The following is a 23,569-nucleotide window of genomic DNA, read 5'->3' as shown; positions in this document are numbered from 1 at the left end:
CTTTAATTTAAGTAAAATGGTTTCATTCTTCTGCTTAAGTCTATTAGACTCAATTTCAGCACCTTGCGTTATAGGAGATATTATATCTGGTGCGTCATTTTGAGGAGCTTGTAATTAAATATAACATTTGCAGAAAGATGTTTCACATGATGAGTGGGAAGGTGCTCGCAAGGGCTCAAATACAAATGGCAAACACTGTTATATGGGCGATTCACACTATGGTCCCGGGTGCGCACTTGTCAGATGTTGTGGTAGTGTGAATAATGCGCCCAACCGTCCCCGTTGAAGTGTATTGGGATACGGATCGTTCCAATGTGAATGTATGCGTACCTAAAGAAGGAAGTGGACTGTTGTTTTCAGAACGTGACATAATCTCTAGTCGACCAGCCAAGTGTCAACACAAGAAAAACACACAGACGCTGCACGACGCGTAACACTAGCGCATTTCTCAACGCCTCCCGTCTCCTGTTGAATCTGCGTATACGTGCAGTACACGCTGATCTTATTCTTCGGACTACATGTGGATCTTGGGCTTTGCTTGGCATAGTCTCCAAAGTAAAACAAAATAATAATAATAATAATGCTAAAGTAGAATCCATAGCAAACTAATCAAACACGACACTGGAGCACAGAACTGACTGACACAGTGAATAGCAGGCAGGCTGACAGTGAAAACGGCTAAGAGCCAAAGAGGCAATGCAATGCAGTGTGTCTGGATTTATTGGAGACAATGTCGCAGAGTTGATGGTCATTGTCCGTGCGCGCCAGCCATCAAGCACACCTGGATGATCAAAGTGTGTCATGCAAGTGTACCCGGGTGCGCTGTTGAATCTCGGGCAATGAGAAACATGGCCAGCGGGGAACAGGAACCCCTATTCGGAAACGGTTCGAATGAAACAGACTCAGTCCGTCTCAGTGTGAATCCCCTATTAAACACATGAAGCCTTGCATCCCTCCGGTGAAAATCGCCTATCTACAAGCAACGTGTTGTGAGCTTAGCTAGTGACGGTCTAGGCCAAACATACATTTAGTTTAATGGAGAGGGCTTGTGCATGGGCTAGGCCATAAGGCCAAACATATTTAGTGTTGAGTGCAAACTGGAATGGACCTGGTTAAACATAATATGACATACTTGCAGTGCGAACAAAGCTCAATGCCGTGCTGAAGTCTGTTTCCGCACTGTTTACACATCCAAGAATTTCGAACTAGCTGAACATCACTGCAAAAACCAATGCACACGTGTGTGTGATTTGTCATCAAGTCATTCTGCCAGTAACATACTATGGACCGTTTAGACTTTAGAAGACGGCTAAGGATGTTGGGTTATAATTCCTCCCTGGGGGACTGCAAACACAACCAGATGGCAATGACTTAATGGAGAGAAATGGCACACACTTTGTCTACTGTGTCTGTGGCCAGAAATGGAAAAATCCAATTATGTCAAAGCACATCTGTTTGTAAACAAACAGTGGTGATCTGTGGTAAAAAATCACTGTTCCAACTTCCAGTACAGTATGCACTGTAGCCGGTAGGGATGGGAATTCATCGATTAAAATGTTTTTTAATAATAGTAAAAAATGGCAAATAAGTTTAGGGATAAGGGTTAAGCCAGGGGGTGGCGCAAAATATAGCCCATAGTCTGAAGGGCATAAAAGCCACACTCTGAACGCAGCGTGAGGCAGAGGCTGTGGCACACACACTGATTTATACTGTAGCAACGTGAGGCAGAGGCTGTGGCACACACACTGATTTATACTGGAGCTACAAGAGCTTTCTGCACCTGGCACGTATGACTGAGTCATTCTTTCAGTTGGCTTAAACCCTGAATGAGCATTCTTCCTCTCCTTTCTCCCTCAGCCTCTCCTGATCTCTATTCCTCTGTTTGGGTTCTCCTCCTCCTCCCTCTCTCACTCCGCTGTCTCCCCCCCCCCCCCCCCCCCCCCCCGGTCTGCAGAGCGCTATAGAGTCTCTGTTCGGAGCGTCCCTGACAGGAGTGGCCTACTCGCTGTTCGCAGGTCAGCCTCTCACCATCCTGGGGAGCACAGGGCCGGTCCTGGTCTTTGAGAAGATCCTCTTCAAGTTCTGCGTGTGAGTAGTCAACTCACCTGCCTTAACTCTGTGGCCCCCTGGCGGCAGACTTCTGCAATTACACAGTAGTACTGAAACTGAATCAGAATTATTTTGGACATTTATGCTTGTACAGGAATTTGTCTTAGGTTAGGTTGGTGAAACAATATAGTAGAAACATTTACATTATTAATAACTATTTACAATAAAACAATGGAATGAGGATATCATATGAATATAATGTTGGGCAGAATAAAATGAAAGAGATATGGGACAGATGAACCTTAAATGAACAAACGAACATGTGACCTTGACAGAACGAGGGTCTAATTTGTTCTGAACCTCAGACAAATTATGAGGACTTCTGTATAATCAATATTTGGTCTTTTACTGGGATTCCTAAGCTGTGCTTTTACTTTTATTTTATTTTGTCGACTGTGCTGCATTGTACTACTGTAGTAGAGTTATATTTTGTTGTACCAAAATAAATACCTGTAAACATTTGAATTACAATAGATAATATGCATATTATAGTCTTCTTCAGCTATTTCCCATGCATAATGAGTTTCATTGTGCAATGTGAGTGCTTTTGCTTTTGCTACTTGAAATACCTTATTTTATGCTTTGATTTTGAGTGCAGGTCTTTTAGTCTACCCCACGGAAGAGTCGGGGAACCCGGTTAAAATAATTCATGGGCACTTGCATAGGATAGGATAGGATAGGATAGCACTTTTATTGATCCCATGAGGAGAATTTAGCCGCCATGGAAATTACTGCCATAATTACAGTCGTAAAAACACGAATGAACACACAGCAGATATAGCCAGCCAGATAGCAAGGTGAGGTAAAGGAGAGCCTAGATGCCAAGAACAAAAACATATTTATTTATTTTATGTCCTAGCATGAGTCTTTATTGGTGATCAGTCAAGTGTAGCACCTATTTTTAATTGCCTCTTTTAAATTTGGTGAGTAATATCAGTAGGTGTGTGTGTGTGTGTGTGTGTGTGTGTGTGTGTGTGTGTGTGTGTGTGTGTGTGTGTGTGTGTGTGTGTGTGTGTGTGTGTGTGTGTGTGTGTGTGTGTGTGTGTGTGTGTGTGTGTGTGTGTGTGTGTGTGTGTGTGTGTGTGTGTGTGTGTGTGTGATGTCCCCTTAGGTCTTTTGTGTGTGTGCACGTGCAACTTAATCATGTAACTTGTCTGCCTCTTGGTCAGTTTCTTGTAAAAGACAGTCAGGTCTCAATGTTTTTACTGGTTAAATATAGGTTATGTCCATGGCCTGGTAGTGGAGCGTCCGTTAGCCATCGCATGTAACCATGTGGATGAAGTACATTTTGAATGACATTTTGAATATCATTTTAATGACTCAATCGCCCCCTCCCCCTCCAGTGACTACGAACTGTCCTACCTTTCCCTGCGGACCAGCATTGGACTGTGGACGGCCTTCATGTGTTTGGTCCTGGTGGCCACGGACGCCAGCTCTCTGGTGTGCTACATCACACGCTTCACGGAGGAGGCCTTCGCCGCCCTCATCTGCATCATCTTCATCTACGAGGCCCTGGAGAAGCTGTTCCACCTGGGCGAACACTACCCCATCAACACGCACAACAGTCTGGAGAACCTCACCTTCTACTCGTACGTCCGTAAAACATTTTCACCGTCTCAGTGGCCTTGTGGTTAGAGTGTCTGCCCTGGGACTGGGAGGTCAGGGTACGATCCCCGGTCATGTCATACAAAAGACCAGTGCCTCTCTGCTTGGCACTCAACATCAAGGGTTGGATTGGGGATAAGTCCCTGCGACATACTAGCGTCATGTCCAGGGGGTGTACTTGTGCACCCCATTAATATATGTCTATATCTATTTTAACATTTGTCAAGTTGGTCACGTGCCAAAAGCGGTGGACAGAAACTGGTCGACAGAAACTGCTGTTGCCCCACAGGGGCAGAAACAAGGCCTTTTAACCAGGCTACTTACACACACTACAACTCGCTTACAATTCGCAAACCTGGCAACACTGCCCTGTGTTCATGCTGTTGTCAGAGGCCCGCCCCCGGCTCACACGTCACTACTCTCTCCGTCTCTCGGGTCTCTCCACTCGCAATCGGCAGCCATCTTGCTTTTTATTTATATGGGCGAGTGGCAATTTCATGCAAATAAATTAATTATAGGTCCAGCAAGCAAATCATGATGGTCTGTAGGTCACAATCACATTCCGATTTTAGGTGTTGTGTTTTGTATGACATTTTGGCCAGTAGTTTTATATCTATCTCAGCTTTTGCCTGATAGCACACATGCTAACAGTGCTGACCACAACGTTAGCAGCATTTGATGACAGGTTGCCATAGCAAGTTTAGCAACGTACAGTGTGCGCAGACCTAACGTGAGCTTCTGGGACAGAAACTTGCGTTTTCATGACAGCAGCAGCTGCTGCAGCTAGGGATGCAAAAATCTGCGCCGTTTACATCCAAAAATAATGTGTCACTTTCTCGGTTCTGCACCGCTTAATGGAGAAGTATAGCACTGGCAGCGCAACGAATACCCCCCCCCCCCACACACACACACACACACACACACACACACACACACACCCCAGGGAGGGAGGGGGGAGAGAGAGAGAAAAGAGAGAGAGAGAGAGCGAGAAAGAGCACGCACGTCTTCACCCCAGCGAGGGAGGGAGACGGAGAGAAAGGGAGAGAGCTCATCATCTCCAGTCCAGTAGTTAGCAAAGGGAGCTAAGTGCTAACTATAATCCAAATTGTTAGACAAGTAGTGTGCCCTGGCCTGACACAACTTTCTTAGAAATGTGCATGTTGCAGCCAGCCAGTAAGATGAGCCTATGCATCACGGTTTTCGGGAGGGCGGGGGGGCAGTCGGTTTGGGGGGGTTCCCGACGGCTGCGCGTCGCTTCCTCCTCTGACAGAGGGGAGGCGAGTAAGCGACACAGTCAGAAGCCCCCTTTGTTCAATCGAAGGCCCCCTCACTCAGACACACAACGTGTGTTGTTACGACAACATACAGCCTATGTACAAGGAATATAAACACAAGACCGTGGCACAAAACTTCATATTTACCCTGCTCTAATGGAACAAAAGTGTGTTCTTACATCCTCCATTTCACGATTTCAGCACTCGTGAGTAAATTAATTGAATTGCTATTATGACAGTTTTCAGTGACGTTAATCCGTCACTGCAGCTGTGTAGGGGTGAGGATCGTGTGATGATTCTAATGTAGGCTACAGAATTCTATAAGTCACCACTTTTGGTGTGACACACAGCTTCTGTTTCTGTTTACAATGCGTTGTCAACACGTGTTGAGTTGACAAAGATTGACAGATTTCGGATAAGACTGATAGTTTATCCGTTTGTAATTAGGCTGAGGCACACAGAATCACACTACTTTTGGATTTATTGGGATTGGCTTTTTGGGGAAAAGAGGGGGAGGAGGTGATCAAGCAGCTCCACAAGACCACAACATATTTGGTAGGCTCAAGGCTGCATTTATTTTCCTTATTTTTTCTCTCGAGGGTGCATGGGATGATGGGAGCCCCTCCAGCAGGCTAGGGAGCTCCGCTCAGGCTAGCGGAAAATGACCGCGGGCGCGGGTTGCCAGGTTTTTTTATAAGTAAAAAAATTAAAAATTAAAAAATTAAAATTAAATTAAAAAAAATATTAAAAAAGATCGGGATCGGAATCGGCCGATCTTTTTAAAAAAGATCGGTGATCGGGATCGGCCCCCAAAAACGTGATCGGAGCATCCCTAGCTGCAGCCTCTGATAGCTACTGTGCTAAAGATGCTAAAGCAACACAAAAAAACATCCACACGCAAACCAAAACAAACCAGGGACCAGGGTTGCCACATACCGTGGATGTGAGAGTGAAACAAGCAACCAGGTCTATAAAAATGTTAAGAGGCCAGTTCAAAGTAGGTAAATCAGAAATGGTCCGGAAATTAGTCTTAAAATAATCAATTATAGTGTTGACTGTCAAACTTTGTTGTCTAATGTTGTTTCAGAGCAGTGGAACTCAAACATTTCCATGTCAAGGACTACCAATAGATAAACAAGTCCAAAGTAGCTTATAATGATCAGACTTGGCAACACTGTCTCTAGGTTGAACGTTCTACTTTACAAGCTCACACATATGAAATATGTTTTTTTTAATCTTCAAACTGAGACATATTTTATGATAATACTGTTAGCACAGTCATCATACTCCAAGAGCATACAAATGGAACCAAATGGACCCTGATTTTCCCAGAGAGCAAATGGTATCAAATGGGGGTCTGTGGCCTAATGCATTTCAAACTGGGGGTTCTTGGTATTATATTCTCTGCATATCTTATCAACTTGGGGTGAATATTTCACCACAATACTTTACTGAATATTTCACAAGAATATAACACAAGAGTCAAATGTACGGTCAAATGTAATCACAATATAGGCTACAGATGTAAATATTTATGACACAGTAAAATGTCGAAAATTAGTGCTATCCCCCCCACACACACACACACACACACACACACACACGACAGGCAAGGCTGTTGTTTGCATCGTTAGCAGGCAGCAGCTACCTTGGCACTGCTCTCTGTGACTGTAGTTGTTTCACCATGTTTGCGTATTTATGAGAAATAAAAAACACTTTCTGTTATTATAATAATTCTGTCAACTCCCGCAATTTCCTTCTTCCCATATTGCGCTGCAATGTAACTAGGATTCGCCGGCCGAAGGCCGGCGAAATTCTAGTATTTATATATTTATAAACCTTAGAGGTGATAAAATAAGATAAGGAAAATAACAAAATGTCCCCCACCTAGAACCGCAGGGAAATAAATGTTTGGGGGGAGGGGTGATGTGAGGGTCATGTGATCAGCAAAGTATGGCTAGAGTTGTCTTTGGCAAGAGTGAATCGTTCAGTTGGTGTAGTATACTAATGTTCTGTCTGTGACCTGTGAACCTCAGGTGTCAGTGTTCAGTTGGTGTTGTATACTAATGTTCTTTCTGTGACCTGTGTGTGAACCTCAGGTGTCGGTGTTCAGTTAGTGTTGTATACTAATGTTCTGTCTGTGACCTGTGAACCTCAGGTGTCAGTGTTCAGTTAGTGTTGTATACTAATGTTCTTTCTGTGACCTGTGAACCTCAGGTGTCAGTGTTCAGTTAGTGTTGTATACTAATGTTCTGTCTGTGACCTGTGAACCTCAGGTGTCAGTGTTCAGTTAGTGTTGTATACTAATGTTCTGTCTGTGACCTGTGAACCTCAGGTGTCAGTGTTCAGTTAGTGTTGTATACTAATGTTCTGTCTGTGACCTGTGAACCTCAGGTGTCAGTGTTCAGTTAGTGTTGTATACTAATGTTCTGTCTGTGACCTGTGAACCTCAGGTGTCAGTGTTCAGTTAGTGTTGTATACTAATGTTCTGTCTGTGACCTGTGAACCTCAGGTGTCAGTGTTCAGTTAGTGTTGTATACTAATGTTCTGTCTGTGACCTGTGAACCTCAGGTGTCAGTGTTCAGTTAGTGTTGTATACTAATGTTCTGTCTGTGACCTGTGAACCTCAGGTGTCAGTGTTCAGTTAGTGTTGTATACTAATGTTCTGTCTGTGACCTGTGAACCTCAGGTGTCAGTGTTCAGTTAGTGTTGTATACTAATGTTCTGTCTGTGACCTGTGAACCTCAGGTGTCAGTGTTCAGTTAGTGTTGTATACTAATGTTCTGTCTGTGACCTGTGAACCTCAGGTGTCAGTGTTCAGTTAGTGTTGTATACTAATGTTCTTTCTGTGACATGTGAACCTCAGGTGTCAGTGTTCGCCGCCAGCCAATATCTCAGACAAGTTAATCCAGACCTGGAACAATTCGGGTTACACGCCAGACTCCATACCCTGGGACAGCCTCAGTGTGTCGGTGAGTAGTCTTTCAAGCCAGGCAATCTCTGAATGCTACATAGCAAGCTACCAATTGAAGCTGTCATCGTTTTGTCATTTTTAGTTCACGATTATGTATTTCAAAATATATCTTTAAAGTTTATAAGTATGTATAATTTATTTTCATTTCTAGCAGAGGTTGTGGGAGAAAGGATATGCACTTTACTCTTCAACACAAATGTCCTGTCATATTGTATTTTAACCCAATCCAAGCCATCCATGAGATATCTCGAGGAAAGCTAGATAGATACACAAGAAAAATATTTCAAAATATTATTGGTACCTTTTTTTCGCTTCCGTTAGCTTCCGTTGCTAGCCTCCCCAGGCCTTCCATTGTAGAAACGGCCTACATGATAATCCGCAGTGCACGCGCACAGGGTTATTAGTGTTTTTTCTGCTCAAAATGGGACAAAGTACCATGTTTGGGACATTATAAAACATTAATCCGTGCTCGTGCTGAGAAAAATTATCCACCGCGAGTTGGTACACAGCCAAGAGTGAGGCTAGACTACAGATATGGAAGCTATCACTTACGGGTCGGGCGGATGTGGCGCTTCTTCTTTGCTTATGTCATGCATTTCACTGGCACTAGCCTCACGATCCCGCCTATGGTAACCATAGACATATAAAGGTCTCTGAGGTGTCTCTATCTCAAGGGAAGGCATTTCCTACCACTTCCATCACATCACAGGCTTCACAGCACCTCCTACTGGCCGTTCAGTGACTGTTCTGTGGTGTTCCCTTATCGTTGGCAGGCGTGTACGGATCTCCACGGGGAGTTTGTGGGTTCGGCTTGTGGTGAACACGGCCCTTACATCCCAGATGTTCTCTTCTGGTCCATCATCCTCTTCTTCACCACCTTCTTCTTGTCCTCCTTCCTCAAGCAGTTCAAGACAGATAGGTACTTCCCCACCAAGGTGAGAAGTGTGTGTGTGTGTGTGTGTGTGTGTGTGTGTGTGTGTGTGTGTGTGTGTGTGTGTGTGTGACCATGCATGGTACCAACCTGCACATCGGGAGCAATTAGGGGTTCAGAGTCTTGCTCAAGGACACTTCAACACTAACTCTGGAGGAGCCCGGAGTCAAACTCGAAAACTCAAAATGTCACACTGTTTAAAACCTCTTAAGCCCCAATCCCCTGCCGGCGGGGGAAGTGGCTGTCCACCTCATGAACAGCTCTCAGCGGGTAAATGGGGGTGGTCAAGGTCTCAGGTTCCAACTCCGATATTTTAGATTTTCCCTCCTGGACCCCCCTGGGGTTTAAGAGGTTAACAACCACTGCTCCAGATGGTCTGTAATTCCACACAGCATACATTTAGAAGAACATATATATTTCATGCGAAAAAGAAGGCACTGGAGCAGCTCAGACGATTTAGGCCCTTGGTTTAATATAACAGGGTGCAAATAAAAAGTGACAATGTCTAAGTTACATCTTCGTCAGGTCAAGCAATATTTCATCTTTTGGTGGAAGATGACCGCTTTCTTTCTGTAATTTGCAGACTTCAGAAGAGTTATTTACGTGACTGCGCAGACAAAATAAAAGTTGGGAAATGACTGGATGTTCTGTCTTATTTTATTACTCCAAATCTGTACTACCTTCCCTCTTTTTTGCAAACTGTTAAAGTATTCAATCAATCAATCATAATAAATTATATTATATCTCACTCTCCTCCTTGTCATATAAATGCATCCATCATTAGTATGCATGAGCAATCGGCTGTAAATAAATGTTCTTCACACGTAATTCCACACAATTTCAGTCTTCCTGTGTCAGTCTGCCTGCAGGTGTTGTCTCATATAATGTGAGCACTGTTGGAAAAAATGCACTGCAATTACTGTCTGAATCTGCTGAGCGCTTTATAGATTTATAGTCGATGCCCCTGGGATAGAGTACTTTTAGAGGCCCCGGGCCCTTTCATCCCTTTGCCACATGGGCGTTCGGGAGTGGTCAAAATAACTAAAAACAAATCTCACTTGAATTGGATTGCAATACTTTACCAAAAAAAGCCCACCCCTAGCCCAGTGGTGAATCCGTCCCTGGCTGGGAGGCCAACACCAGCGTTCTCATTTATAAAACTGTGTTTGTTGAGTCCATTGTAAAGTTTTACGTGCGCTCAAAGAATCTGAATCAACTTCAAGGCCCATTTAATGTATTAATATGTTTATTTGGGAGGGTCAGGGTCAGCGCATATTAATGAACACCACACACACATACAATGCTGTGTAAATACATGTACACTGGATTTAGAAAGAATGCTAGTTTCCATCCGTAGTCCCCCAATGTTCCCTTATAACTTTTATGTTGGTTATAAGGTCCCTGGTCCCTAACTGCAAAAAAAATCAAATAATAATATGTTTTCTTTTGCTGTTTTGTGTAGGTGCGATCTACCATCAGTGACTTTGCTGTGTTCATCACCATAATGGTCATGGTGCTGATCGACTACCTGATGGGAATACCTAGTCCAAAACTCAACGTCCCAGACCGTTTTGAGGTACGAGGACCGCTTTGCCATATGTCATGCATTAAAAAATGTACTGTCTGTCTCTGTATACAGTATATACCATATAACAACTAAAATGACACGGATAATGGGATAATGTTTATATCTTTCCTTCCAGCCTACTTCTAAGAACCGAGGTTGGTTGATGGACCCACTAGGAGGAAACCCCTGGTGGACTCTGCTGGTGGCGGCGCTTCCTGCTCTGCTCTGCACTATCCTCATCTTCATGGACCAACAGATCACTGCTGTCATCATCAACCGAAAGGAGCACAAACTCAAGGTCAGGACATACTCTGCCTGGCTGCCCTCACAAAAAACGTGCAGTAATCCTGGTCTCTAAACTGCCTCCCTGTGGCCAGATGGAGGGGAAAGGAACTGATTGGAATAACGTGTCCAACCGCCGGGGAAACTCCCCCCTGTCAGGTGAAAAGTCGTCCTCATGCATTGAAGGAAGCCTGAGGTCAGTCCGTTGCTCTCCCAAGATTGTCAGAGGGACCCAGAATTGGATTAGGCAATTGACACTGAGTGAAAACAATGGGTTACAAAAATCGTGGGATATAAATGTAGGAAAAACAATAATAATAAAGAATAAAGGACACACTCTGGCTGGAGATACACTTTCACTAGAGCAGACCATAAAGCAAATACAAAAAATATATTTACTAATGAAATAAACAAGTTGAGAAAGATTAGAAGGGGGGCGCCCGCTGGCCAAGTGGTCCAGGCACATGACACACATAGGCTTTGGCCTGACGTCGCGCTGCGTGTTCGAGTCCCGTTCATGACAACCTTTGCTGCATCCCACTTTGCTGTCAGTCTTCCCTTGATACTATCAATAAAGGCAGAAAAGCCCAAAACAAATCTAAAAACAAAACAAAAAGAAAGATTACAAGGATGAAACTGATGTTTAGATAGTAGAGAAACAGGAAAACGAGAGCAAAGAGAGGGAACAGGCCCCAGACAGAATCAAACTGGGGAGGACGTCAATTATCTGGTCAGCTAGCAGCACGTACAGTACGTACCACACACACACACACACACACACACACACACACTCTGAATTCACTTCTTCCATTGTGTCTGTTGTCCCTTAATGTCACAGAAAGGCTGCGGTTACCACCTGGACCTGCTCATAGTGGCTGTCATGTTGGGCGTGTGCTCCATCATGGGCCTGCCCTGGTTCGTGGCCGCCACAGTCCTCTCCATCTCCCACGTCAACAGCCTGAAGGTGGAGTCGGACTGTGCAGCCCCCGGAGAACAGCCCAAGTTCCTGGGAATCCGGGAGCAGAGGGTGACCGGCTTCATGATCTTTGTCCTCATGGGCTGCTCTGTTTTCATGACCTCAGCGCTCAAGGTGAGACGTGTGAAAAAGGATGAGATGAGAGATGAGATTATTTATTCTGCCGTTGAAGTGCAGTAGTACCTCAGGGTAAAAAGAATTAGCAACCTAAATGCCTAAGTGCAACGTCCATGGGTTGTATAGTTACGTGATAGAACGTTGGGTTGCAAGTTACCCAGTGCAACCTTGTGTTGTATTATAGAGCGTCGCAGTCCCGCCCCCTTTCGTGATGACGACAGGCCCGGAAAATATTTATATCTTTTCAAATGGGAGTCCGCAGGGCTAATAAGTGTCAATTTGGGGGTCCTTGACATGAAAAAGTTTTGAGAAGAAAGTACACGATGTGGTCATTGGTTCTTTCCTCTTTTTTTCTCTCCAGTTCATTCCTATGCCAGTTTTGTATGGAGTGTTTCTCTACATGGGCGTCTCATCACTCAAAGGCATTCAAGTAAGATTGTATTCTGTGGACCTTTTGAAGCTAACATCATTTACTTGGTAAGAGATAAGAGTCTATGGTTGAAAGGAAAGCACTGTTGTGTATTGGTAGTAACGATAAGCTTTCCCCTCGTAATTCAAAATCTCCTGAGGGTTTCCAACTAAGAACTATTCGGACCGTTTCCTAAAAGTGTTTCCTGACTTGAATGTGTCATTAAAGTCCCTCTTCCTCCCATTCTGTAACCCTTTCCTTTCCTTTCAATATTGATTCTCTTGATTTGAGTTGCAGTGGGTTTATTCAGTGGTCACGCAATGCACCTGTTGCCTTACACCATCTTGACATACAGCCCCTTTGACCGCCAACTACAAATTATACTGAGTAACTCGTTCATTTTCTCTGCACTTTTGCAGTTTGTTTGATCTTTCTGATATTCTTTTTTGGCTGAAATTGAAGCTGAATATAGAACAAACTGGAATGCCAAATGCATGCAGTCTAATCTGATTCGTGCAGACTTGTAGCTTCTTTAATGATTATTATAAGTGCCCAGCAGTAGTCAAGAAGCCTAAAGCCATACTACTAAATGTGCTTGTCCTTTCTGCTATTAGCAGTATTGCTTTGCACCAGTAATAAATCATAAGGCTGCTGAGCCTTACTACTTTCATGTCTCAGACGGTAACACCCTGCTGCGTACTCCAGACTTTTCTTGGCAGGTCTTGCCGAAATGAACAAGGTGCTCTGAGGACAAAGCTGTATTTTATATTCACTGAACTGAGTTTGAGCATTAGACCCCGCCAAATTCTAGAAAGGTGATTTTAACACGTACTGTATCTCCGCTATTAACATCAACCTCCGACATGCTTTGACATAATTATTGTACAGGATTTAGCCATTTCTGGCAACAACACAAAATGTGTGCCATCTCTCTCCGTTAATTTACTGCCATCAGGTTGTGTAACACCTCAGACATTTCTTCTTTCTCAGTAGTGATATTCAGCTAGTTGGAAGATTTTGGAGGTGCAAGAACTGCCAAAATTTAGTTTAGTTTAGTTTCACCGTAATTGACGTCAATTTGTTATTATTGACCTGCTAAAGCCAAACAAAATTCAACTTCACTTGGAGTATGCTGCAGACTAACTGAGATTGGCATCAGATTTCTAATTAGCAATAAAAGTTAGAAAACACGTTTAAAAATATCTTTGCAAGCGCATTCCTAGGTGGCTTGAATTGCAATTCAAATCTAAAGATGTGTCTCAGTCTGGACACTCAAGTCTGACTCGTACTGGTCTGAATAAACTAATCCAATCTGATCACTTGCACATAACACTGTGGGCAGTCAGTCAGTCATCCTATAATTCGGAATTACTAAAGATAATATTTATTGTAAGTCATGTGAATTTTGTATGCTTTATTGTAAATTCATTAAAAAACTTTGATGACAAAACAGACTAAATCCACCTGTTTTTTGACAGTTCTTTGACCGTATCAAGCTGTTCGGAATGCCTGCGAAGCACCAGTCAGATTTGATCTACCTGCGCTACGTTCCTCTGTGGAAGGTCCACGTCTTCACGTTGGTCCAGCTGACCTGTCTGATTCTGCTGTGGGTCATCAAGGCCTCCAGCGCAGCCGTGGTGTTCCCTATGATGGTAAGTGAACACACAGAATAAATGCAGTGGTGTAAAGTAACTTAAGTACATTTACTTAGGTACTGTACTTACATACAATTGAGGTTTTTGTACTTTACTTGAGTATTTGCAATTCCCAGTACTTTTACTTCTATGCGGACGATTTGGCAATACTTTCTCCCAGTAGTGATGGCTTTCAACAGCTGTTACCTGAATATGGTGTAGCATTTGACATAAAATATAATGTAAACAAGAGTGTAGTTATGATCTTCAGGACGAGAGGGGATAAAGACCTCTCCTTTCCTTCTTTTTACTTGTCAGATCAAGTGTTATCTATTTGCAGTAAAGCCAAGTATCTGGGACATGTGATAATTGACCAACAGACTGATAATCTGTATAGGCAGCGTCGTATACTACAGTATATATGCTCAAGCGAACATGCTGGGAAGAACATTTCACTCATGTTCACTTGATCATGTGAAGGTAAATCTCTTCAGAGCATACTGCACTCCCCTGTATAGGTTGCTTATATTGTTGAAAAAGCCAAGGTGGAGCAATGCAAGTGATTCTGTAGTGTGGGAGTATACACTTTTCATGCATTACTGAGAAACTTGATGTACAAATGTATGTGTAGACTGAATGAGTCTCTGAACTTACAATTATGCTGCTGTGTAACCCCAGCCTCAGTACTACTACTGTAGGTACCGCCTTAAAGGACAACTTTAGTTTTTTTCAACCAAGGTTCATGTTTTAGGTTGTTATTAGAGAAAATAAAAGATGAGTGTTATTTGTTTTTTATTTGCTGCTTTCTTTCGTTTTAGGGATTTTAGCTGTTTTTGACAGCGGGGCATTCGAACATGGGACAAAATATGTATTTGTTTAAAACTTTATAGCGATGTATTATTTTATTATTTACTATAGTCCTACTAGACCCCAGGAGATTACATCTGGCCACAAAAGATCACAGGATCTACTGAATGTGAAGGGGGTACTATAGGGGGATGCCATTGCATGGCTCAACATGTCAGTTTGTCAAGCATAGGCTATACAATGATGCAATCATAACTCTCAGTGCTGCTAGTGCACACACTGCACACACCGGGAAGTGGTAACAATTACAAGTTACAAACGCAGGTCAACGTGAAACGTGTCAAGTACCTGCAGTGATTAATAGCTGCTGCCAACTAGTGGTAAGTGGACGTACAGGATGAGGCTGAATAATTGACAAGGCTGATTGGAAGGCTACTAAATAATAATAATAATAATTACAAAAAAATACTTTTTTTTGGGAGGCCCCTGGAAGCTCGAGGCCTGTTTCAATTGAAACGATTGAAACCTACGTATGTAAGGGCACCACTGGGTATCGCTCCGCTTTTTGGAAGCACTGTATTGTAAAACTGATGTTTGTATGGGATAGGGGTGTTTGTATGTAGTATTTTATGTTATCTGTTTTTAATTGGACCCTGAACAAATAACAAGATTCCAGATATAGTGGAGTATCAATCGACTTTAACAGCCGTCTTGTGTACTGTAGGTTCTAGCGTTGGTGTTCATACGGAAATTTCTGGACTTCTTCTTCACCAAGAGAGAGCTGAGCTGGCTGGACGACGTGATGCCTGAGAGCAAGAAGAAGAAGCTGGAAGACAAGAAAAAGAAGGAGCGGGAGAAGCTGGTAACGGTGAAAGACAAACATTGATTGATTGATCGAATACTTTATTATACAACAGGTCGTTTCGAGGAAGCAATCTGATTGGTTGAAACAGCCTTCTAGCCGTGCTTCAAACGTGTATGACGGAATGCCTAATCAAAACATAACGATCAGCTGCTCTGTTCTTCCAGAGTGCAGCCGACTGGGTTGCTAGGCTAGCGATTTTCTTGGGACATTTTTAGCGAATATCTTTTAATGAAATTCAGTTTATTTTTAAGGGTAACTGTTGTATAATCGCAATATTACACTCGAGGGTCGTGCTTTACGTCATTAATGCACTTCTGCGCTGCCGTAAAGCATACCCTCTCATGTAATATTGCTTAATTAACAGTTAGCAAAAGGTACAGTGGTATGATTATACAGTGGTGCTAAAAGGATAACACAATAAGCCCTGAAGGCTTTGTTTCCATTGTGGGTCCTTTGTATTCAATTCGTAGAGAAATGGCAACCTCCTTTCTGGAATTAACTTCATGTTTTCAACTTATGTCTCTGAGACTAAATTTAATGGATGTGGGTTTCATGTGACAAACTCAGGCCCTGTCATAACGTTTGCTTCATTGTTTACCTCAAGTAAATAGGCCGGTTTTAGTTTCTTTACCAACTGAGCTCATTGTGTTACTATCCCTGCTGTTGTGTCGCTGTCCCAGGAGGCAGACTGCAGACTGCTGGAGGAGGACCATACTGCTGTGGTGAACGTTTGCTACGCTGACACAAACAGACTCACCATCCCAGTTAAATCACTGTCGGGAAGGTGAGCGCTTGTCCTCACTGGTGTACACACAAACTCCCATGGTAACACTTCCACCCGAAGTGCATTGACACATGGTAACACTTCCACCTGAAGTGCATTGACAATTACCAGTGATTTATTACACATTATTATTGAATAACACTGTATTCTGGGTTGGTCAATCACAGCATTCTGCTGTTTCTGGGTAACGGTAACCTTGCATCACCGGGCTAGGATAGCATGTAACCTGTTGCCCTGCTCTGTTTATGTTGTTGGAAGCATAAAGTACTGTCGTGTAATCCATATTTAGTGTAAAATCCATTTAGCGTCTAAGAAGCTGTATAATAAGTGGGATAATATGCAGTAATATACACATATGAATCTCATTATTGGAAAATAAATCCTTACAGTGAGACAGGATGCCTGACTGTATTATATCCCTTACAGATATGTAGCCTAATCATTAGGCTACATATCTGTAAGGGATATATACCCTAATGCACCGTTTATACTGCGTCATTGTTCTTATCACAATATAATACACATATGAATCTTATATGATTAGCTCTGCAGTTGTCACAGAACGTTTTAGTGTTGTACTCTACAAGCTCAAAATGTTTGGCTCTTTCTTCTTATTATTTTACAATTTGGCCAATATTTGACCAGTTTTTATTGTATAGTTTACTTTTATTGTATAGATTACTCTTGATGCATTAACGGCCTTTTTCTTTTCTTTCTTAAAATGTTTCTTTGTTAAGAAACAAATACAGTACATATTTGAGACTCTTGCCGTACCGTTTGAAATTAAAACACAACATGCGTACACATCATACTTTAATAGCTATAATAAGAGTTGTTTATCTGTTAGCATTACATCAGTGGACAGCTGATTGAGTGAGTGATTGAAAATTCCACAGTTCAAGGAAAGCACACTTCGATACAAGGTCTGCTAAGAGGATTGATATACCCAGAAAAGCACGGAGAGTTATGTACATTGGGGTCCTCCATTTTCAATTCATCAGCTGTGTGTCATTATGTTTATCCTGAACAGATCATACAGAATAGGACTAGTGACTCACAACGGGCCCATGGAAGAGGAGGCGGTAGGGGTGGGTGTGTCCCACGCGTTTGAACTTTAACCCCCAATTAGTGACATTGAATTGAGGTAGCGGTGAACGCATGGCCCAAACCCTCACCTCTCGCCTTATTAAGAACGGACCGTTTGGCTCAAAGAACCACAAGCGCTCTGTGTGTTGTGTTTCTAATTATTGTGGTATAATGGTGGCAACGCTCATTATAATGTCTGAGCCTGTTTATTGACGTGTGGTGTGTATGTGTACACAATAATGCTGTGGAAGCAGTAATCCCTTGCATAATTAGAAATACACAGAGAGAATGTTGAACTGAAATATGTCTATTGTAAAGTATTTCCATAATGGTCAGTGCAAAGCGTGAAAGCAATTACATTTATCTTTCTTCATAACAACCGTCTTCAAATCAAACTACCGATGCAGTAATCGTACAGTAACTAACTGAGGAACAAATATACTTACTGCAGACAGAAATGGCCAATGTGAAACCCTACTTCGCTTGAGAAGTTACACTAGCAGCACTATGTGCTTGGTTCAGAATTAAATGATGAAAATCAGTGCCTCATGAGCGATAAATCTGTTGTATTATATATTTTGATGTAAATAAACAATTTTTCCTTAACTGTAAGCATGTCTGTGCATGCCAGTATTCTGAACTGATCCTCAGTGTGTGTGTGTGTGACTGTGTGTGACTGTGTGTGTGCGTGTGTGCATGGGTCCTTTGGCTGTTGGCTCATGTAGCGTAGCTACAGTGTGCTCATGCTTGCCAGTCTTGATTGATTGATTAATTCACAGTGAATGAGTGAATAGTCACTGTTTGCATTGTGACTACTGTATGCATGATACAGTGGACTATTAGGCAACATACATTAGACTCGTATATACTGCATCAGACGTACTCGTACAGTGTGTCGTTCAGTGGTACTTAATTGTACTTCATATTTTTGTAAAGATGCACAACTAACAGAATTTCACATCTGTAAGTGCCATCCAGTAATCAGTAATCCAAACACCATCTTTATTTTATTTTTCTTCTGTCCCCCCCCCCTCTCTCTCTCACTCTCTCTGTCTCTCTGCCCTCTCTCATCTGCAACAGCCAGGAGAAGGTGGCCTGTGTTAGAGTCAACGTCAACCCAGAGTCCACCGGGGAGAGCTCCACTGCCGAGACATTCTTGTGATGAGGAAGAGGAGGTGGCCTTCGTTTCTGAAACAATGTTCCACCATACACTGATAGAGCCCTACCAATGAGAGGGGCTGTCCTGGCAGTGGGGATGGAGGGGCATGTTGTTGAGGCAGCGCAGCCTGCCTGGACTAGTTCTTTCTAGAGGCCAACGGATGAGGTTTTTTTTATCCACCCCTGGAACTCAAGCCGTTTGTCTCCGGTACACTCCGGTATGACTGCACGCCACGTCACGCAGGAGTGGAGGGCGAATGGGTGAATGGATGCTGCCCTCTGGCGCAGAAAGAAGACCTTATGTAGTGAGTACTCACAATCTCAACACATCCACAGATGCCAAAGGAAGGGGGGGGGGGGGGGGGGGGGGGCTTACAGGCACAGAGCTCTGATCTCTGCCATGCTGTTGCTTGTATGCTTGAGCTGAGTTTTAATTTCCAAACCAGGGTTACTGTAGGTTTTCACTTCTGTTGTATTTCTATTATGGTTTTTAGCTGATTCCTAGTACTGTACATCTTGGTTTTAGCTTGTTGTTTTTATGTTATGCTCAGATTCTGTGAGCTTTCTTTCACTTATAGTGCAATGCTTCTCACGGTGGGGCCAAGGGTCCTTGAGTCTCCAGCAAAATTGGTTAATATGCCATCGAAATCCGTTTTAAACTACTTTAACCGTATTTTATACTTCAGATATTCGAGATATATATATGTGAAACGTTGTGAACTTTTAGAGCAGCTATTCTCGAATATCTTCTCTAAAAGTTCAAAACGTTTCACATTGTGAAGCGTTGTGAGCTTCTAGATCAGCTATTTTTGATCATCTTAAAAAATGTTGGAAGATTTGGAATAATCTGGAACATTTTTAACAACATAAATCTTTTCTCCCGGCACAAAATCCTTTCAGATGGGAGATGTGGGCGTGTCCACGGCCAAATACATATCAGGTTGGGGGTCCTTGACATTACAATGTTTGAGAGCCACTGTACTAGTGCACAATATACCATCAACTAAACTACACCAGCTTCACACACTTTACACTTCAGCCATTCAGGTTGTTTTGTGATCTGTCTGCCAACTGATTTACTTAATTAGTAATGTACAACTCAAAGAACTTTAAAAACAGAAACCACAAAGAAGAATGTAAGTAAAAGGTAGAACTTTGTTGTTTTCTACTTGCTTTTATTTTCCTTGTTTTTTCCATTACAGTGGCCTTATGCAGTGTATTAACCTGTGGATGGCAGGTTTACTGAATTACAGTACATGGTAACGGGTGCAGGTCTTTTTTTCCGACATACAAATAGCCGACGGGGCAATGGTCCGACACTGTCGGACCATTGCGTGACTATTGCCTCCTCTATTTCGGACAATGGTCAGTGTCGGACCATTGCCCCGTCGGCTATTTGGGTGTCGGAAAAAAGGCCGGTAACACATGTACATAATTTATTAAATGTGATATAATGAAATTATACTGATTCTGTAAAAGTTGTATTAATGGCTTGGTAACTAAATAGTACTAATACAGTATTACAGTGTACTTTGTATTTTCCATAGATTCCTAGAAAATAATTCACTACAATAATTCCACTGTAAAATGTAAGTGTTAATGCAGATAGCACTACTCGACTATTACTCCATAGTATCACTGGCACTACAGCTGGGGGTAATATTGGTGCTCACAGGGTGGTCAGATTATTTCTAGGTTAAAGACCCAATCATGACAGCAACATACCGGTAACCACATCAGTAGCCACAACAAATAATGAACATGAAACAAGATTGGAAACAGATTTTAGGATTTTGGATTGGGCTGGCTATTCAAATGTGCTGTTATATGGTAGAAATAGTTCATCCTTAAAAAATGTTTATCAGGAAACCCCTTTCAGAGGCCATATGATGTTGTTGTACTGTCCAGTAAGCACTTTATATTAATTCTGACTGTGGTTGTCTTTGTCACAAGGTGGCAGTGTTAAACGCTGTTGTGTTATTTCAGTCATTGCTGGCATCACAACTCTTAAAAAGAAAATAAATTATGATAAACTTAAATGATAGGGTGCAAAAAAACAAACAAAAAACGGTTCTTACACTCAGTCCGCTGCACCTGTTTTTATACTGTCTGTATCTTTGTCTGTAATACTGTATATGGTGTAAAGATTCATGTGGAAAGTTTCAGTATTACAGATGCCATTTTATGCAAACTATTTCTACTGTTCTTGTAAAATATGTAGATGTATTCTATTGGTTTGGCTCTTGTAAGTGCGGTCCCGTCTTAGCAATAAATGAAGTACCATGCAATGTATGGATTGGCAAATGTAGGTAACGATCATCCGAGGGAGATGTCTGTCTGTCTATCTGTGTGTCTGCTTCAATGGGTGTATTGGTGTGTACAGTAGCTAACTATACAGACAATAGCTTATGTGCCTTGTGAAAGCTCCTTGTGTGTGAGTCTTGTATTGTTAATGTGTTCATACTTATTGTATCTAAAGCTGTGCAGATCCACATGTGGCACACTTAAAAGCCAAAAACGGACTGCCACCCTATGAGAGTTTTAAATATGGAAACCCATTTACACCATTGAATTCCCCCCCCCCCCCCCCCCCACACACACACACACTTCTATCTAAAAAATAGTCTCCCCCCCCCCCACACAACTGCACTTTTGTTTTAACGTTTTGACTTTGTCTGTTGAAAACAGTGATTATTTTTAATACAAATTTAAGGCAAATGCAAGGAAATTAACAAAGCATCTAAGTAACAATTCCAAGACAAAGCACAGTTTTCATCACAATCCATTTTATCCAGTGGCAGATGGACTTCCATACTTAAATCATACAGTATGTTGCTCTAATGTGAAATGATGCATGTCCAAGTTTGGTTCCCCCCGTTTATAGAATATACTGTATAAATAATGATGTTTTTGTGTGTTTTGCTGTAGCATTATTGGAAAACTCTGTAATCCATATTGAGGTTCTCATTTTTGAAATGTTTAGTAGTGTGAATCAAAATGATCTTATACCACCGATATCAATAGAAAGTTCCGCTCTGAAACAATCATTTATTACGAAAGCATTTTTCATAAAAGCATTTTCACATGGCATAATAGCTGACAATATTATGTGTTATTCCAGTGGTCATTTTCACTTGCATTGTGCATAATGTCATCTGTATTTATCATCTGCACAGAGACCAGTGACGTAGTACTAGATTAAAGAGACAGAGTGATGTATTTATCTATCGGGTGATCCTTCGAAAAAAAGCCAACACTATCGAAAAGAAAAGCAATTCTATTTTTCAGAATAGTATTAATTTGTTTATTTTCTTGAAAATACTATTTTTGTGTATCTCCTGTCAGTCTGCTATTGACTGTAATGTTTACTATGAATTTATAGATGTCTATCAGTTTAGAAACGGTGGGTGAATTCTGTTTCACTGTCTGATGATGTTTACAAATACATCCCTAGTAACCTACATGCCATTGTCATTGACATGTTGCTTACAGATTTGCAGATTTGAGTCAGAGATAAATATTGTATCAAATGAGGGTCCATTGCCTAATGCATATAAACCTGTGGTCCTTAAAATGACAAATATTGTCAATGGACATTTACATTGTGATGTTTCACACACCTGACATCAGTAACGCACAGAACATCGATCCTCCTGCTGTTGAACTCCTGGGAAAGGATGAAAGCTATTTTTTGTAATGGATGACAGAAAGCAATAAAAGCATAGAATTACATAAAGGTTTGTCGTTCCTTTATTCATTCAAGTCACTCAGCATTATTTTCCACTATCAAACAACATGCCAAAATTACAGGTGCTTCTTTTATGAGACCACTAAAAAAGATTTATACTACAGAAATGTCATCCATCTGAAAAGTATGTTACATTATGCACTCAATACGTGGTCTGGGCTACTTTTAAACAAATTATTTAATCAATGGGTGTGGCATGGAGGTGATAAGCCTGTGGTCCTGGAAGCCCAAATGTACTTTGATAGCAGCTTTAAGCTAGCTCATTTGTATTGCCTTCCTCTTGGCAATACAACCTAGATTCTCTGTGGGATTCAGGCCAGTTGGCTTGTCAGTTAAGCACAGTAATACCATGCTCAGTGCACCAATTACCAATTACTAGTAGTTTGGTTATTGTGGGAAGGTGCCAAATCAAGCTGGGAAGGAAAATCAGCATCTCCATAAAGCCTGTCAACATACAGAAGCACAAAGTGCTCTAGTCTAAAATATCCTGGCAGACGGCTGTGTTGACTCCAGTGTGAAGTTTTCACTGTCAGTGGAACACAACCATCTACCCATTCTACCGTATTAGGATATTTTACATAAAGGTTTACATACTAATTGGTGTGCTTAAATTACCAGCCAACTGGCCTGACCTGAACCCCACAGATATTCTAGGTTGTATTGTCAAGGTGTGAGACACTATTCAACAATACAAATTAGTTTAAAGCTACAGTATCAAACTAAATCTGGGCTTCCATAACACCTCAACAGTGCCACAGGGTTATCACCTCCATGCACCGCCCATTGATGTATTATAAAAAAAGTTTTAGTTCTCATAAAATATTCTAATATTTTGAGATATAATTTTCATGAACTGTATGCCATAATCAAGATAAAAACCGTTAAAAGATGTTCACTTTATGCGCAATGAATCTAGAATATATTAAAGTTTCACTTTAATAAATGTAATACATTTTCACTATATTAAATTTATATTAATTAAATTAATTCGTTAATTAATTACATTAATTTATATTAAATACATTTAAATAAATGTAATACATTTTCACAATATTACGGAAAAACATGAACTTTTCCACCATATTCTAATTTATTGAGAAGTACATGTAGATGAAAAGCAAGAATGTTATGCTTGCCCCATAAACGAGCAGGTAAAGTTAAAATCTGGTAAAGGCATGTAATATAAACGTATATGTATTTGGGATCTTGCATCACTGTTTTGTTTTTGTGAAGCACTTGGTGA

The 23,569-nt window shown here is 41.7% G+C and overlaps 1 protein-coding gene across 9 annotated transcripts in view; it reads left to right on the top strand.

Moving 5' to 3' along the window:
* The window catches only part of LOC308332258 (sodium bicarbonate cotransporter 3-like), a 73,436-nt gene extending 51,128 nt beyond the window's left edge, over positions 1–22,308 (top strand). For 5 of the 9 annotated variants that reach the window (XM_080788038.1, XM_080788039.1, XM_080788037.1 and 2 more), the window contains 13 exons: positions 1,955–2,088; positions 3,453–3,698; positions 7,855–7,960; positions 8,736–8,897; positions 10,356–10,469; positions 10,597–10,758; positions 11,581–11,832; positions 12,197–12,265; positions 13,723–13,896; positions 15,410–15,553; positions 16,231–16,334; positions 17,365–17,422; positions 18,501–22,308. In XM_080788038.1, the coding sequence (XP_080644164.1) occupies positions 1,955–2,088; positions 3,453–3,698; positions 7,855–7,960; positions 8,736–8,897; positions 10,356–10,469; positions 10,597–10,758; positions 11,581–11,832; positions 12,197–12,265; positions 13,723–13,896; positions 15,410–15,553; positions 16,231–16,334; positions 17,365–17,422; positions 18,501–18,524 (1,749 nt within the window). In that variant the 3' untranslated portion in view covers positions 18,525–22,308. The remainder of the gene's footprint in view (positions 1–1,954; positions 2,089–3,452; positions 3,699–7,854; positions 7,961–8,735; positions 8,898–10,355; positions 10,470–10,596; positions 10,759–11,580; positions 11,833–12,196; positions 12,266–13,722; positions 13,897–15,409; positions 15,554–16,230; positions 16,335–17,364; positions 17,423–18,500) is intronic. The other 4 variants (XM_080788040.1, XM_080788033.1, XM_080788034.1 and 1 more) reach the window with 3 other exon arrangements.
* The last annotated feature ends 1,261 nt before the right edge of the window (positions 22,309–23,569 follow it).

Source organism: Protomyctophum bolini (genome assembly GCF_963924005.1).
Source record: "Protomyctophum bolini genome assembly, chromosome: 17".
Classification (NCBI taxonomy): domain Eukaryota; kingdom Metazoa; phylum Chordata; class Actinopteri; order Myctophiformes; family Myctophidae; genus Protomyctophum; species Protomyctophum bolini.
This window is presented reverse-complemented; position numbering and strand designations above follow the sequence as displayed.